The 17,347-nt window shown below is 38.0% G+C and overlaps 1 protein-coding gene and 1 pseudogene across 4 annotated transcripts; one reads left to right on the plus strand and one right to left on the minus strand.

Annotated features, from left to right (window-relative positions):
* The first annotated feature begins 7,408 nt into the window (after nucleotides 1-7,408).
* Nucleotides 7,409-16,658, plus strand: LOC147531576 (xylose isomerase family protein). Of its 3 annotated transcripts, none has more exons than XM_086646074.1 (21): nucleotides 7,409-7,687; nucleotides 8,760-8,858; nucleotides 8,943-9,053; nucleotides 9,213-9,287; nucleotides 9,368-9,497; nucleotides 9,584-9,675; nucleotides 9,854-9,904; nucleotides 10,255-10,331; nucleotides 10,407-10,461; nucleotides 10,548-10,649; nucleotides 10,835-10,886; nucleotides 10,985-11,030; nucleotides 11,108-11,163; nucleotides 11,283-11,334; nucleotides 11,428-11,507; nucleotides 11,621-11,691; nucleotides 15,157-15,197; nucleotides 15,439-15,538; nucleotides 15,682-15,753; nucleotides 15,838-15,915; nucleotides 16,456-16,658. In XM_086646074.1, the coding sequence occupies exons 2-21, from the start codon at nucleotides 8,796-8,798 to the stop codon at nucleotides 16,489-16,491; spliced, it is 1,440 nt and encodes a 479-aa protein (XP_086502200.1). In that variant the 5' UTR covers nucleotides 7,409-7,687; nucleotides 8,760-8,795; the 3' UTR covers nucleotides 16,492-16,658. The 3 variants fall into 3 exon arrangements, with proteins under 3 accessions (XP_086502200.1, XP_086502199.1, XP_086502201.1); XM_086646073.1 differs by having other exon boundaries at nucleotides 7,456-7,687; nucleotides 8,776-8,858; XM_086646075.1 differs by lacking the exon at nucleotides 7,409-7,687 and adding an exon at nucleotides 8,468-8,606 and having other exon boundaries at nucleotides 8,776-8,858.
* Nucleotides 11,714-14,154, minus strand: LOC147531577 (trifunctional UDP-glucose 4,6-dehydratase/UDP-4-keto-6-deoxy-D-glucose 3,5-epimerase/UDP-4-keto-L-rhamnose-reductase RHM1 pseudogene; annotated as a pseudogene). Its single transcript, XR_015227407.1, has 2 exons — nucleotides 12,220-14,154; nucleotides 11,714-11,773 (listed from the first exon to the last, which is right to left on the minus strand). The product of XR_015227407.1 is annotated as a trifunctional UDP-glucose 4,6-dehydratase/UDP-4-keto-6-deoxy-D-glucose 3,5-epimerase/UDP-4-keto-L-rhamnose-reductase RHM1 pseudogene (transcript).
* Nucleotides 16,659-17,347: the final 689 nt, after the last annotated feature.

Genomic DNA, 17,347 nt, shown 5'->3' on the forward strand with positions numbered 1-17,347 from the left:
GTCTACTTCCGCATGCCACTCATCCTCCCAATGGGGACCTCCGAAATCCCAAGGATCTAAAGAACAAGGTGAAATACACGAGCTTTTATTTAAATAAAAAATCTGACAAAAAAAGATTGGGAAAAATGAGAAACAGTAATGACTCGGAGTGGATGACCCGACCATGAACGGACTGTCCTCACCGAGAAGTTTCAGTGGGGACGAACCGACTTGTTAACAGTCAAAACGGCCTGGTTAGGTCCGACCAGACCGAGCTTTTTTCTAAAAAGTTAATGGATGTACAAAACATTTTGGAAATTCATTAAATGGGTATGGAAAAGCTTGTATACCTCTTTTTCGATTAATCCACGCTCAGAAATAGGTGGAGAAGTCCCAATACATATATGCCCAAATTTTTTGGAGTTTCCTTCTTCATCCATGGTTTTTTTTCTAACTTCCAAGATGATTCGCACAATGTAGGAGGATAAAGCTAGTGGTGGGTGAAGGTATACGGAACACGTCGGTGCCGGAATATCTCAGGGTGGCCGGCGAGTCTCCGGGTGGAATCTTGGATGAGTTTTGTGATCCCTAGGTTTTTTTTGCATATAACAAACTAGGTTTTGGGATCTCTAGATTTTGTATTTTGGAAGGAGGGAGATGCGCCTCTTTAAATTTTTGTAGGCGCTTCCGAATATATGTCAAGGAGAGACGCCTATAGGTGTTGGGGTTGGCCATGTAATTGACTATAATCAATCCTCCCAAGAGGCCCCTACAACAATTTAAGGAGGCGCCTATAGACACACCTATTGAAAAATCATGTTATTTTTTTATTTGACTCCAATTAATGATGTTTTTAGTGGTGTAAAAAAAAATCGGAAGACCGCTACCCGATCCTTTCTATCGAGACAAAAAGTGTGCATGGGCACCCGATGGGCATAACGGTCAGTGTCTGACCGGCCGAAAGAATTGGCGGACGGTCACAATCAAAATTCTATGTTGAAGGATTGCCCCTAACCGACCGGTACGAGTGACCGAATTATCCGTTCTCGTTTTTAAAGGTTATATACTGTCAGATTTTGTAGACATATGATGGTTGTGGAGCTAGGTTTGAATTGATAACATATTTATTGTTCAAGTCGTGGCCCTTGTAGTGTTAGACAATGTATATTATCGGAAATATGAGGGTAGATTAAATGATTAGTGCATGTCTTCATTATATCTTGCCAAATACAGTAATGATCAATTTTTTTCATAATTACTGTGTTTTCTTGGTTAAACATTTTCATTTATAATTTGTGAATTGTAATTTTATTTGTGGTAATAAGAAAAAGTTATAAGTATATGTAAATTTTATTGGGAAGTCCGGACCGAGACCGTCAGGTGTCCGATTGACCTGATAAAATAAATGGCATTGGACAGTTAATAGACAAACAATTTTTGAAAGTAACTGCGCGAGACCGTCAAATAAAATAAGTGGTCACCAACATTTTATGCCAGAGTCGACCGATCCGATGAAGTTAGAGACCGTATCGACCGAACCATTTCCCGTCCCTAGATGTTCTATTGATGTATTTTTAAATTAGGTCATTCATTTGGGAGGGAGGGATTGTTATTAAAATTAATAAAATAATGGCATACATAACTTAAACATGGCAACCTTATCCATAAGAGGATTTTAATAATCTAATTTGAGTTATCTACATTATCCCGATAATGCACATCCTGTACTATTATTGCAAATAATATCCTTTCAAGGGAATGTTTTTTTTGCTCCCGGGCGGAGATTTAAGCTTTTTTTGATCGGACAACCAAAAGTGGTGGTGTTTTCGGTTATTCAAGCAGTTACTACCATCTTTAATTTAAATTGACGGTTTCTTGGGCTGAGATCAGGCGGTTATTGGCAGTTTCTATCTTGTTTTTAGTCCTTTTTCTCGAATTCAGGCTGTTATAGCCGGGAATTCCAATTCAGTCGCTCTATAGGAGTCTCTCGTTCTCTTGTGCCGGTCAATTCACTCTAAGTTTTCTCAAGTTTCTTTGCAGTTCTTCTATCATTTTTCTATGGCTGAACCAAGCAATCAGTTTATTCAACAATTTGCGGCTTTGACAACCGATGATCCTCCCCCAATCGTGATTGAAGGAGACGATGTTGTTCAAAATTCATCGGATATAGTGAAAAATGGAGTAATTTGGTTTCAAAGTGACAAGAAAATAGATTTAAATCAGGCTATGACCAGGTTATCTAGAGTGATTCATGGTCCTAATCGATTCAATATTTCGGAGGTTAAAGATAACGTGTTCTTAATCAAATTCAATACGGCTACAGAGCTTGAAATTGCTTTAGATAGTTCTCCTTGGGTAATTCAGGAGGAGTTAATTGTCCTTCAACAATGCCAACAGGATATTATGCCGAGTGATCATATTTTTGATTCGGCATGGTTTTGGGTTCAGATGCATGGTCTTCCTCCTAGTCATCTTAATAGCACTACTGTTAATAAACTAGCAGAACCGTTGGGTACTATTATTCCGACTACAAATGAAGATGCTATCAAATGGACTCTATTCGGGAGAGTCAGGATAGATCTTAATTTGAAGAAACCATTTGTCCCTAGAGTTTATTTGAAATTGTCTAATACTAAGATCATTGCAGTCCATCTTAAAATTGAAAAACTCCCGAGATTTTGTATTGCTTGTGGTTTTACGGGACATACCATTAAATTCTGCCCTACCATGTTAGCCTGTAATGATCTTCTTAAACAGAACCTCACAGAAGAACAACGAACTAAAATCTCCAAAATCATGACTCCTAAATTTTCGGAGGATTTCAAAGTTCCCTTCTCGACTAAGAATAAATTAAAAGATCTCGATTCATTTTGTCATGTTGACCGGGTTAAATTAGGCAATGATAATTTAATTAATTCTGATTCTGACGAAGTTATGAATGAAAATATTCCTGATTTCTCTATTAATGCTAACTTCGGAGATTTGTTGTCCAGATTATGTCAGACTAAAAAGAGAGGAGTTCAAACTATGTATGGATCAACAGGTTTATACTCTAATGCTTTGTTTTTGGGAGAATCGTCTTCATCACTCCCAAAACAGAATGCAGTCCAAGGAGAGCAAGGATATGTAGATGAAGAAATGCATATTGTCAATGATAGATCTCCTAAATACTATAAACGATCCTCTCACTCAATAGTACTATGTAATGAAAGGGTGCCGGCATCCCCAATGCCGAAATCGCCATGAGTATTCTGGCGTGGAATTGTCGTGGGTTAGGGAACGCCCCGACAAAAGAAACTTTGTCTCAGTTCCTAGGAGCGACTAAACCGGCTGTGGTTTTTCTCTCTGAAACCAAATTAATTAATTATATGCCTCTTATGTGCTTCAATAAAAACTATCTTACAGAGTATTTTACTGTTCCCTCCATAGGTCGTAGCGGTGGACTACTATTGTACTGGAATGTAGATATTAATATGAATATTCATTTTTCTTCTTCTAATCTTATACATGCTACTATTACTTTTCCCTCTTCTGAACCTTGGGATATCTTTTTCATTTATGGTCCACCTAATGTCAGGGATAGACCCAGATTTTGGACTAGTTTACTATCCCGCATTAACAATGTAACGAATCCTTTTTGTTGCTTAGGAGATATGAATGCTTTGTTAGACCAAACAGATAAATGGGGAGGCCAATCTAATATACCTTTCATGTCTACTTTTAAACAGTTTGTCCGAGATGCTAACTTGATTGACTTGGGGTTCAACGGTCCAGCCTTCACATGGACTAATAATAAAGCAATACACCATTTAACCAAAGAACGACTCGACAGAGGCCTTAGTGATGCGACCTGGCTTACGAGATTTCCAGAAGCAGGGATCTTTCATCTACCACGATACAATAGCGATCACGCTCCAATTTTGCTCAAACTAAAGGTAGAAGGTCAACCCATTAAAACAATTACAAGGTTCGAGATATTCTGGACTAAACACGAAGAGTACAAACAAATTTTTGAAGACAATTGGGTTCGGTCAGAAGGCAGTTTTTTGGAGAGACTAAACCAGGTAAAAGACTCAATAAAAAGTTGGAGTAAAAGAGCATTTGGAATCATTAAGAACCGATTAACTATTTTAAGAAAAAGACTGGGTGATTTGCAAAACCTACAATCTACAACAACACTTTTGGAAATGGAAAGCAAAATTCAAGAGGAATTGCTATTTTTGGAAAATATTGAACGAACTAAAGCAGAACAGAGATCAAGAGTGAGATGGGTACAAAATGGGGATCGCAATACAAAGGCTTTTCATATTGCCATGACTACCAGGAGACAGAAGAACAAAATAAATCAGATCACATTGTCAAATGGCCAGACTACTTCGGACATGAACAGTATTTCGCAAGAGTTTATTGAGCATTTTCAGAATCTATTCAAGGCAGAATCGGTGAGTGATCCGCCGACCGAGATAATTAATGCATACAAGGTCTTTTCGATCGAACAGCCGGCCGATATCTCCAGAATTCCATCACCCGAGGAGATTAAAGATGTAGTTATGAAAATGGGGTCGATAAAGAGTCCGGGACCAGATGGGCTACCTTGTTACTTCTTTCAACACAACTGGGACATCGTGGGACAGGATCTTATTTCGTATATTCAATCAGCTTTCTCTTCAGGTTTTATCGAACCCCATTTAAATAATACTACGATTGCTTTAATTCCTAAGACTCGGAATCCGAGTACGGCCTCGCAGTTCAGACCGATTGCCCTTTGCAACTCGGTCTATAAATTCATCACTAAACTTATAGCCAACAGGATTAGGCCATATCTGGAAGAAGGCATCATGTGGACCCAAAATGCCTTTGTACCTAATAGGCAAATAATGGATAACATTGTTATTACAAAGGAGCTGCTTCACTCTATGCATGGTTCTAAAGCAAAAAAGGGTATTTTCTCTTTGAAAATGGACATGGCTAAGGCCTATGACCGTGTCAGTTGGGAATTTCTAGAATGCGTACTAAAAGCAACGGGCCTATCTGGCCGTATTCTATCTCTTATTATGTCTTGCATCACCACTTCCAGATTTAATATTCAACTAAATGGGGGTACTGTGGGTGATTTTGTAGCAACTAGAGGTCTCAGACAGGGCTGTCCGTTATCGCCCTATCTTTTCATCCTTACCTCACAGTCTCTCTCTCTCCTTTTCAATTATTATGAGCATAAAGGTACATTTACAGGTTATCAGATCAATCAAGCAGCCCCTAACATTACACATCTCCTATTTGCTGATGATCTGATTGTATTTGGAAAGGCAACACAAGAGAATTTAAATACAGTGATGCAGATAATGGATGAATATGGAAGATTCTCGGGACAACGGGTAAATTACTCCAAGTCTTCTCTGTATTTTAGCAAAGGAGTTTCTTCTAATATAACCATGCAGTTTGTTCAAACCCTCAATGCTCCATTGATGACTGATAGAGATAAATATCTGGGAGCATTAGTGCTCAAAAAAGATCACAGAATTGAGAGTTATAACTGGCTCATAGAGAAATTCAATAAATCTTTGGCCGGATGGAAACACAAATTCACTACTCAAGCAGGTAGGTCAATTCTTATCAAATCCATCTTATCTTCTTTCTGCACTTATGTTTGTAGTTATCAAGTTATGCCTAAGACAGTGGCTAACAGTCTAGAAAAGATCGAAAGAAGTTTTTGGTGGGGTCACTCCCCATCAGAGAGGAAAATCCACTTTATCAATTGGGACATTATAACTGCCCCTAAGCATAAAGGGGGTCTAGGCATTAGGTCTATTGTCGAGATAAATTCATCTCTGATTGCCAAGATGACTTGGAACTTTATTACTAAAAAGAATGACATATGGGTTAGACTCCTTCATGCTAAATATATCAAGGATGGGGACTTTTGGTCTCATAATTATTCTAGCAACTCTTCCCACATTTGGAAAGCTATTAATAATACAAAGAACATAATTAGGGAGAAAAGTATTTGGCATATTCATAATGGTGTTTCTGTTAAAATACGATCAGACCCTTGGATCCCTAACAATAACTATCAAAACATCCCTACAAATGTTACTAATCTACCACAAGAGATTGTGTTTGTTTCTGAACTAATTATGCAGGATGAGCTAACTTGGAATGAGGCTAAAATTAGAGAATGGTTTAATGTAGAAGATGCTCATAATATACTTAACATCACAATCCACACTTCCAACAGTAAGGATGAACTAATCTGGTGTCCCAAAGAAAACGGGATATTCACATCTAAGTCGTTCTATACGGAAATTAAGGTGATTCCAGAGTTACCAATCCAAGTGCAAGAATTTACATGGTCTCAATTTTGGAAGATGAATCAAGCTCAACCAAAGATTCAAAATTTTATATGGAAAGTAATTCAAAATGGGATTCCAGTACTCACCAACATCGGAGCTAGGGTTCCCCAAATCGACCAGACATGTAAGATGTGTGGTACAGAGGAGTTGGAAAGCATTAATCACCTTTTTGGTTCATGTTCCTTGTACAAGAAACTTCTTCAAAAGGCCGGATTAGACCACCTACAACATATTCAAACAGATCCAACCAAGGCTTTAGACACAATGTTAAAGGATAAACAAAACAGGGAAGCATGGTGGTATAGATATACTTATCTCATGTGGTTTTGGTGGAAAACCAGGAACGAGCTTCATTTTCAAGAGAGAGAACCAGATCTGAATCGATGCTACTGGAATATAACAGAAGCCCTCAGGTATGTGGTAGTTTCAAACCCTCCATTAACAACTAACCATCAAATGCAGGATAATCGATGGTGTCCACCACCGGAAGGAGTCCTGAAAATCAACTTCGACGGATCCTTTCGGGATACAAAAGCATCATGTGCAGCTTTAATTCGTAACTCACATGGAGTCACTATAGCAGCTCGAGCAACCCTAACGGAACCAATTTCGCCGATAGCAAGTGAAATCGCCGGCTTGGAGCTTGGGTTAACCCTAGCAGATGAGTTGCAACTTTCCTCTTTTATAATCGAGGGGGATGCTAGGGTTTTGCTCGAATTAATCGGGGCCGTCAATCCAGAGATCCCATGGAGGATATCAGCCAAGATCAACGGCATCCGAGCAAGAATAGCGAATAGACCGTTGGATTTGAAGTATTGCCCAAGAATACAGAATGAGGACGCTCATGTTTTGGCTGCTTCAGTTCTATCCAACGTCGTTTAATTTATTATCATTTAGCCCTTATGATGTTAATTCCATTTCAAATTTAGTCCCTGCTTTATCTTACTGTTAAATTAGGGGACCGAACTTTGTAATGTACTGTTTAGTTATATGGCTTTCAAAAAAAAAAAAAAAAATAATATCCTTTCGGTACGCCTAATCTTATCCGTTAATTTTTGATATCTTAAAACAAAGGTAGTGCTTGAGTAATGTTAGCTTTCGATGACCACAGGAGTATGACTGATAAGAACGTCGCGAAGTACGAAATCATTACTCATCGTCTATCCCTCTCAACTAATTTTATCTCGGTATCTCCGATTTAAGATTTATCAGAGCTGGTCAGACCCTTCTTAAAAGCCACACCCTTTCTCAAACATCTCTCTCTCTCTCACACACTTTCTCTCTCTAAATAAAATCTCTCTCAAACCTCCCCTCCTTCTCGCAGGATCATCACCCTTGCTACAGGATTTTGATCACAGGTACTCTAGAAATCTTTCTATTATTAGTTCCTCGTCCTATGATCTGTTGTTTTGAAACTGAAAGGGGTACTAGAGCGACATCCTTTTTATCCTGTTTTTGCTTCTTGATAGGTGAATGTTGAGTATTGTGTATCCTATTTGTTATTTTTTCTTTTTGATCCTCCAAAACTTATTGATGATTTCAAACCCACCAGACGCTGAAAATCATATTGGAGGTCTTTCTAAGACACCAGTTACTAAGGAAATTCTTCCCTAAAATGTCAGGGATGTTTTCTTTATGTTTAAGACTCTAAATGAAATCAATTTCACGTCCAATAGGTTTAGTTCGTAGTTGGTTTCAAACCCACCCGTCTGGCGCGTCATAGATTAGATTAGGCTAACCATAGTGTAAGAACAGTCCCAGAACACAACCAAGAATATAATGTCCAGGTCCTCTCTACTCGGTTGTTAATTGGTTTTAAAGTGGATGACCACAAACTTAACAAATACACAACTTATAAAAACGGCTTGCCCTGGTATATGACGCACTTTTGGTTGGTTTTTTAAAACATAAAAAATTGGGGATGAGGGTCAAAGCCCACGTATTTTCATTTTGGGGTGTAGCCCTAATATGGTTAAATAGTTGGGGTCAATGTTTAACTAACCCTAACTATTTTATGAAGGTTATTTTTTGTCAAAATTCACATATGTGGTTGGCACGTGAACCACCTACCTGATATTTGATGGTAAATCTAGAAAAAAGGTCAACACGATACATGTTTTTGTTTTGGGGGTATACTCCTAATATTGTTAAACAGCTGGGGTCAATGCCTAAATTATTTAAACTTATGGATCTTTATGGAAAATACCTTGACTGGTGAGGGAATTGGATTTTGAAATCTCAAAATTGTTTTGTAATAAGAATCTTGTTTTGAAAAATGTGAGATTGTCCAAATTAGGATTATTTATATATTCTTATATTTCAATTTAGGGTATCTGAATCTGCATCTGATATTTATTTATTTGTTTGAAGGAAAATTGTCATGTTTTTTTTTTACCCTAAATCAGTTAATCTCACACCCTTCATGATCAGCTGTTTTTTGTTGCAGAAATTTTGTATACGAAGTACATGATGAAGGTGAAGGAGTTGGGCTTGCTTTTCCTATGCCTGAATATGATCTCAGTAGCAGTTGTAAGTTGTAATAGCTCATGTCTGGATTCTAATTTCTTTTGTTTGTTTAATTTGTTTACGATTTTTATCTGCTTGTAATTCCAGATTGCTAGTAGTCCACCTACTTGTCCTGCTGATGTTGGTGCGGAAAAATGTAGTGATTCTAGTGAATGGAAAGGAGAATTTTTCCCAGACATTCCAAAAATCAAGTACGAGGTAAAAGTTTTAATATGCTTCGTTCTTGATAGCTATAGTTAGGGATACTAGCTTTTATTTTTATATTAATGGAAGTAGGAGTTGTAATGAGTGATGATAATGTTTCTATGTCAGAGGCTAAGTTTCTGTAATCGTCATATGTTTTTCTCTCCTTTCTAGGGACCTTCTAGCAAGAACCCACTTGCTTACAAATGGTACAATGCCGAGGAAGAGATTCTCGGAAAGAAGATGAAGGTTTAATTTTCTTCTGCTCTTTTATGTTGGGAGTTAGATATTGATGATTGGTAACTGACATAAGTGCATAATTACTGTAGGATTGGATGAGATTCAGTGTTGCTTTCTGGCACACATTCCGTGGTACAGGTGGAGACCCATTTGGTGCACCGACGAAGGTCTGGCCTTGGGAAGACGGCACTAATTCAGTAGCAATGGCCAAAAGAAGAAGTAAGATTTGATTCAGAGATTAGTCGAGTTCCTTCATTTATGTCTCGAACTAGATTGTTGCTGATATCGTCTCATTTTTCATGTAGTGAGAGCGAATTTTGAATTTATCAAAAAGCTTGGTGTGGATTATTGGTGCTTCCATGATAGGGACATTGCTCCAGATGGTAACACCATTGAGGTGAGTTACATTTTTTCCTAATTAACAAGTGTCTTCTTCTTGCTGACTAGTCATCTTCGTAATTCAAATTATTTCATGTCCTATCTCCTGAATATGGAGAAGAGAGTGATGATAATTCTATCAAAACCTGAAAATGAACATGTAATGTTAAGTAAACTAAAACAAAAACTTGTAACAGGAAACGAATGCAAACTTGGATGAAGTGGTAGCCCTTGCGAAAGAGCTTCAGGTAACTTATCTCTAGTCTCCCTTTGTAATTTTAAGAAGATACTGAGGTTTTTTTTTTCTTTTTCTTTTTTGGGGAACACAATTTAAGTCTCAAGAAATAAGTGCTCGAAAAGGATCCAGGGTTTCACACCCGATTCGAGCTTGATTCTTAACAATTTCTCCCTTAAAAGTAACATATGTTGAGGGAGTTGAGAGAGGTAGAAAATGATTTCTTAACTCGTAGGTTACAATGAGCTCTGTCCAGTGTAATTCAAAAAATTACATATACTATAATTATTAGGTTACAAATTCTGTTAGATAGTTATGTGGTTTACAGCTATAATATCTAACCTTCACCGTGACAATGAACAGGGAAACAAAATCCGGCCGTTGTGGGGTACAGCTCAGTTGTTTATGCATCCTCGTTATATGCACGGCGGTGCAACTAGGTATTTGACTTGCTTATAACTTCTTTTTTATGAAATTACTAGATGTATCTTATATTTCGAAATTTTGGTTTCCAGCTCTGAAGTAGGTGTATATGCATATGCTGCAGCTCAAGTGAAAAAAGCTATTGAGGTACCTTTTACACACATAAATATATTCCCATATCATAAGCTCCCAAGTTTGATCCTTACTGCTTACTAATTCCCATATTTCTTAAGGTCACACATTATCTTGGTGGAGAAAACTACGTCTTCTGGGGTGGCCGTGAAGGTTATCAAACCCTGTTGAACACTGATATGAAGAGAGAGCTCGATCATTTGGTAGGTCTCAATTTATCTTGCCTATTCGTTTCCACCTTGACGTGTATTATACTTAGTTTGTTGATTTCTGTCACTACTAGCTTCTAGAGTTTGTAAAATATGTACTAAAGTTGGGTCAGCGAGTACATTTTATATTTTTTCCTTTTTATTTTCATTGACAATGAATACGGTTATCTCCTTGGCAGGCAAAATTTCTTGAAGCTGCAGTTGCTTGGAAGAAGAAGATTGGATTCACTGGTAACTTCTCATATAAAAGATTGAAGCAGTAACTCATAGCACGACTCCCGTTTTGTTTAACAAAAATCTTGTTAGTCTAATGGAATAGCCTTTTTCAGGGACACTACTGATCGAGCCGAAGCCTCAAGAACCTACTAAACACCAGTATGTTTTAGACCCAGATTAACTATCTTATAATTTGATACTTTAGTAGCTAAAACTCATTAACAATGTTGTGTTAGGTATGACTGGGATGCTGCAACAACTGCTGCATTTCTACATAAATATGGACTTGTTGGTAATCCTCCGTTTCCCTATGATTCTTCTTTTAGGGATGTCACTTGGGGACTTCATAAGGAAATTCACTTCAACTCCTTAGAGTTTGTAAACAACTTAAAACATCTCATTTTTCTGCAGATGAATTTAAGCTAAACATTGAGTGCAACCACGCTACCTTATCTGGTCACAGGTGCAGTTTTCGCTGTTGAAAACCTCAAATTATACATAGACTAAGTATCGTTCTTCCTCGTATCAATCTGAATATCATTTTACGGTTGTGCAGCTGTCACCATGAGCTTGAGACTGCTAGAATCAATGGGTTACTGGGGAACATTGATGCAAACACAGGAGATCCTCAAATTGGTAAAGATTATAGCAATACTTATTTATAATAATCTGGGAAGAGCTTAGCTGTACATTTGAATTAAAAGAACTTAAAGATTCTTAAGTTCTAACTTGTGTTGCAACTGGTACAGGCTGGGATACTGATCAGTTCCTTACTGACATAGGAGAAGCAACTCTTGTTATGCTCAGTGTTGTCAGAAATGTAGGTCAATACTGAAGGTTCACTATGATATTTCTTGAGGACGCATGGTGTAGAACGCAGCAGAATTTAAGAATAAAATAAACTAATACGAAGAACGATAAAATAACGATTAAATAACTCTAAATAACTGTAAACTCGATTAAACTTGATTGGGTTTTCTCTTCAACATGAGAATAATGGACAAACTAGATATCCTTTTATAGGATTCTGGACTTTCCTAGATAGACTTGAATTAGACTTTCCTAAATAATTAAAATACTGCAACTTCCTAAATAACTAGACTCAAATCTGGACCTTTCCAATTATTGAAAATACTAAAATAACATAATTTCCTAAACCTAAATTCTCTAATAATCATACTAAAATTGGGACTTCCTAAAACTATTCTCCATGGCCGGTTGGCCCATGGCCCGGTTTGGTCATGGAAAAAGCCTCCACGCCGGGTGCCCCTGCATCAGCTTCCCCTTCTCCCACGAGGTTCGTCCCGAACCGTTTCGACGAAGAAAATAATGTGAGCCGCCCGTATACGCTGAATTCCGCCATGGCGATTCGTAATTCCCACTTGGCACGAAAGGTGCATGAAAACCCAAAGACACCATTATGGATTATATCATTAGCATCAATCTCATATCTTAAGGAATTTCGAAAGATCAATCGTGGGAAATAATCTTCCAAAAAATTTTGACATCTCCCGTCATCTAGTAATTCGATGAAGAAGATGATACTCAACGCCTTCGAAAAACCCAAGTCTAAACTCATCTTCGTCGTAGTATCATACTCAAATATACAACCAGTAGCGAAGTTCAACATCAATAATCCATGTTCCCTACAAACATCTGCCAAATTTAATGTACCAGCAACATTGGCACGGATTGTCTCTGGTTTGTGAGACTCGCACCAGCCGACATTAGGTCGACCAGTCACACCTGCAGCATTAAAGACATGAGTGGGTTTGATGTTTTGAATATCAGCTATAAGCTGTGATCTTTCTTCCAGGCGCCCTTTTCCGTACTCGTAGAGTATTCCCTGTTTCTCACAGATCTTTCCAAGAAGGCCCCCAATCCAGCCAGTCCTACCATATATCAAAAACTTCAAAGATGGTTTTGAGTGAGGCGAGTTGGTTGATTTTGGAGCTGGAGTAACCATCTTGTTCTGGGTAGGATTGCTCCCATTAGAAGATATAGCATTGCCATCTTCAGACCCATCACAATATCTTTCATTCCCAGGCATCATTAGCATTCTTGGATGAGGCAATAGAGCTCCAGAAACATCACCCCACCAATCAGGATTGTTTACATACCACTCCATTGTCTTTTTTAGACCTTCTTCCCATGAAGTTCGTTCTGACCAACCGAGGATCTTCAGCTTCTGATCATCCAAGAAGTACCTTTGATCATTGAATGGCCTGTTCTCAACAAACTTAATAACAGACTCAGCATCGAGAGAGAAAAGTTTGCAGACATCCTTTGCTACATCAATCACCCTCCTTTCCTTTGTCGTGCCAATGTTGTAAACATGGCCGATTTCTCCTTTGTGAAGAATAACCTCAAAAGCCTCAGCTACATCCTCACAGTAAAGATAGCTCCGGACATTAGATCCGTCTCCGTGAATAGGAAGATCCTTCCCTTTCATAGCCAAGAGAATGAGCTTTGGGATTAATTTCTCGGGAAATTGATTAGGCCCATAAACATTGTTTCCTCTGGTTGTTATCACTGGGAGACCATATGATCTTCCGTATGCCATCACAAGCATTTCTGCACCAGCCTTAGTTGCAGAATATGGGTTTGTTGGTAGGAGCTGAGAAGCCTCGTGATTTCCCACAACAGCATCTTCATCTGTTTCACCAGAAACCTCATCTGTGCTCACATGGATGAACCTTCTAATCTGCCCAGTAACCTTACAAGCTTCAAGAAGAACATGGGTTCCATAAATATTGTTCTTCGTAAACTCGAAGCTGTTACCAAACGAGTTATCAACATGGGTTTGGGCAGCGAAGTGCATAATAGTGTCGATAGACTCGGTAATGAGGAGGTAGCTAACAAGGTCGGCACTTCCAATATCTCCCTTGACAAACTTGAAGTTGGCTGACGAACGAGATGGAAGTAAATTCTTCAGATTCGAACAGTAATCAAGTTTGTCAAGAACAACAATCTTGTAGTCAGGATAGCTCCTGATGAGCCGATTCGCAACATGTGATGCTATGAAACCAGCTGCTCCAGTGATGAGAATGTTTTTAGGTGTGTAATTCAACTTTTTCAAAGCTTTTTGTGTATGAATTTCTTCTTCCTCCTCTAAGGAAGATCCATCTTCTTCGTCAACTTCTTCGTGAACATCTTCTTCAACTTCTTCATACTCTTCTTTTTCTTTTTCCTGATGGAATGATAAAATAGGTGATGAATACGGTTGATGAATGTATCGTTGTTGTTCCTGTTGCTGCGGTTGTTGTTGTTGTTGTTGTTCCATCAGCGGTGTCGAAGATGGTATAAGAGGTTGTGAATATGGTGGTGGTGTATAAGAAGATGGAGGTGATGGTGAATACGAGGACGATGAATATGGTGAATATAGTTGTGAGTACGGTGGTGGTGTATACGAGGACGGAGGTGGTGTATAAGAGTACGGAGGTGGTGTATAAGAAGATGGAGGTGATGGTGAGAATGGTGGTGAGTACTGTGGTGGTGTATATGAGGACGGAGGTGTTATATAGGAGTAATATGGATGTGAAGTTGTACAAGACAATGGTGGGGTTGGTGACGGTTGACGAGGAGATGGTTGTGGAGGATTTTCTCGTGCGATTTCTCCCGGATTCCAATGATAATTGTACGAGTCGTTATTCACATATAAACATGATGAACATGAGCATTGATTCGTTATCTCTTGATGAGTATAATCTGATTGAATATAATCATCTTGACGAATATAATACGATTGATATGGATTTAACTGGTCTGGAAAAAAATTTCCAGAATCATTAGCCCAAAATTTTGGTGGCTCTGAATACCACATGGTGTAGAACGCAGCGGAATTTAAGAATAAAATAAACTAATACGAAGAACGATAAAATAACGATTAAATAACTCTAAATAACTGTAAACTCGATTAAACTTGATTGGGTTTTCTCTTCAACATGAGAATAATGGACAAACTAGATATCCTTTTATAGGATTCTGGACTTTCCTAGATAGACTTGAATTAGACTTTCCTAAATAATTAAAATACTGCAACTTCCTAAATAACTAGACTCAAATCTGGACCTTTCCAATTATTGAAAATACTAAAATAACATAATTTCCTAAACCTAAATTCTCTAATAATCATACTAAAATTGGGACTTCCTAAAACTATTCTCCATGGCCGGTTGACCCATGGCCCGGTTTGGTCATGGAAAAAGCCTCCACGCCGGGTGCCCCTGCATCAACGCACCTTGCTATTTTTCTGCTTGTGTTAATTTTCTTACTCTTTCCACAGGGAGGGATTGCTCCAGGAGGGTTCAACTTTGATGCCAAATTGTAAGTTTGTTTCTTTTAGAAAAATGTGGTGCCTTAATAACGTGGGTTGATTGAGTTGGTCAAAGCCAAAGGCAATTTGATCAGCTAATTGATATCAGGAGATTGAGGGCTCAATCCAGATCTTTTATGTACACCAGTTCAGGAAAAAAACACAAACTAGTTGTCAAAGTGATTTTCTTTTGATCCACGACTGTCGTTAAATTGTTAGGGCTGATTAGATTTTACAATTTTGGTTGCCCAGACGACGAGAGAGTACAGATGTTGAGGACTTGTTCATTGCTCACATATCTGGAATGGATACACTTGCTCGTGGGCTCCGAAATGTTGCGAAGCTGCTTAAGGTTAGAGAGTCTTCCAGAAAATATCTTCTGTTTCTTTCCTTTTTTTTTTCTTTTTCGTTCAATTAATTTTGTTTCGGTATGCCATATCTGCTGCTTATTTTTTTCAATTAATTACTCATTGCGCTCCTTGTGTTACTTCAAAGGATGGTTCCCTTGCTGAGCTTGTTCGTAAGAGATACGAGAGTTTCGACTCAGAAATCGGTGCCCTAATAGAGGTTTGTATCTTACCGTACTTATTCTGTAGACTATAACACCTTTCTCAACTTAAAAATGGGTATTTGTTGCCTTTCATTTAACAGTCTGGAAAGGCTGATTTTGAGACACTCGAGAAGAAAGCCATAGAATGGGGAGAACCAAAGGTTGCCTCCGCAAAGCAGGTAAGTCAACACAACAAAAGAAATATAAAGAGTCATAACTTAGGTGTATTGCACTGATTACTACATGTTACACAACTTGGAGAGACCCTCCAAATGTGGCTTATACCAAGGAGTTAAATTTCAAAATATTTCGCCAGAAATATTTCAATTTCCATGTCTAGCGAATTTTCCACTGAAAAAAGAAATTTAACTATTTTTTCTTAACTATGCTTGATAAAGGAAATAAATTTTGAAATATTTCGGTCGAAATAACCAAAATATATCCATTCGATGCTTACCGAAATTTTCACCGAAACTGAAATTTCATTCCTTGGCTTATATAGTAAAGCTAGGCTTGGTCCCTCTAAGCTGGTCAGTTGATAAACCCTGTGCTGGCTGAAGACAGGCCCATGCTATATGTTTCTAACATGTGAAACTGGGCTAACGCCTTAAACCAGCAAAAATGTAGTTGGTTTCGGGATTGTGATCGGTATTAATGTTTTAGGTGGTGTCTCTAAGAAAGTAGTGCAATTGAATAATATACGATGTTGTTTGTTTCAGGAACTGGCAGAGATGATTTTCCAGTCAGCATTGTAGAGAATTTAAAAATACCACTCCTGCAAGTAGAAGACCTCGTTTCTGAATAATAATACCATAGCTTGAAAAGAGAGTGCCTTTGGAAAGGAATGCAGGAAATAAGCATAATATGTAGAAATTTACCTTTTATGTTGATTTATTGGTTATAATACTCGTTCCTCTGGTTATGGTTTGAGTTCACTTTTATCTTTGTCTTGTCTTGATTAAGATAGAGTCTGGGTTGAAGTAGAGACTTCCTCTCTCTAAGTTGTAGAGCGATAAACGATAAACGAATACCGACTTTATCAGTAATCCTTCTTTCGGATTAACTGAGATAGACAAAGGATAATGGAGTCGAGGCGAGAACCAACTCTCTTTCCTTAAGACATTTTACAACCCCGTAACAGTACCAAACGTTAGGGCGTATGCCTTCGAGATACAAAGACTATCCTTTTAGAATTTTAAGATAGTACTTCTATATTCTGAAAGCAGGCAAACCTTCGTAAATATTATGAGCTTTTCATTGAGGCGAATAGATCTTTTAGACACTCGGATACTTCTCTCTACCTTTTTTTAGATATACTGGAATGCTTCCCAATCAGATACTGATCATTAGAAGAGAAGAGAAGAAGAGAATATTTTCGATTTTGTAGACGCTTTAAGATTATCACTTCACTCAAAACTTGTTTCTTCCTTTTTCTAGATATACTAGAATACTTTCCAATCAGATAGTGATCGTTAGAAGATAAAAGCAGAAGAGAATGACTTCGATCTTCTAGTCGCTTTAAGATTATCACTTCACTCAAAACTTCTTTATTCCTTTTTCTAGATATACTAGAATACTTTCCAATCAGATACTGATTGTTAGAAGAGAAGA

Source organism: Eschscholzia californica, unplaced genomic scaffold, assembly GCF_041429995.1.
Source record: "Eschscholzia californica isolate CP2 unplaced genomic scaffold, dmEscCali1.0.p SCAF_6, whole genome shotgun sequence".
In the NCBI taxonomy this organism is placed as follows: domain Eukaryota; kingdom Viridiplantae; phylum Streptophyta; class Magnoliopsida; order Ranunculales; family Papaveraceae; genus Eschscholzia; species Eschscholzia californica.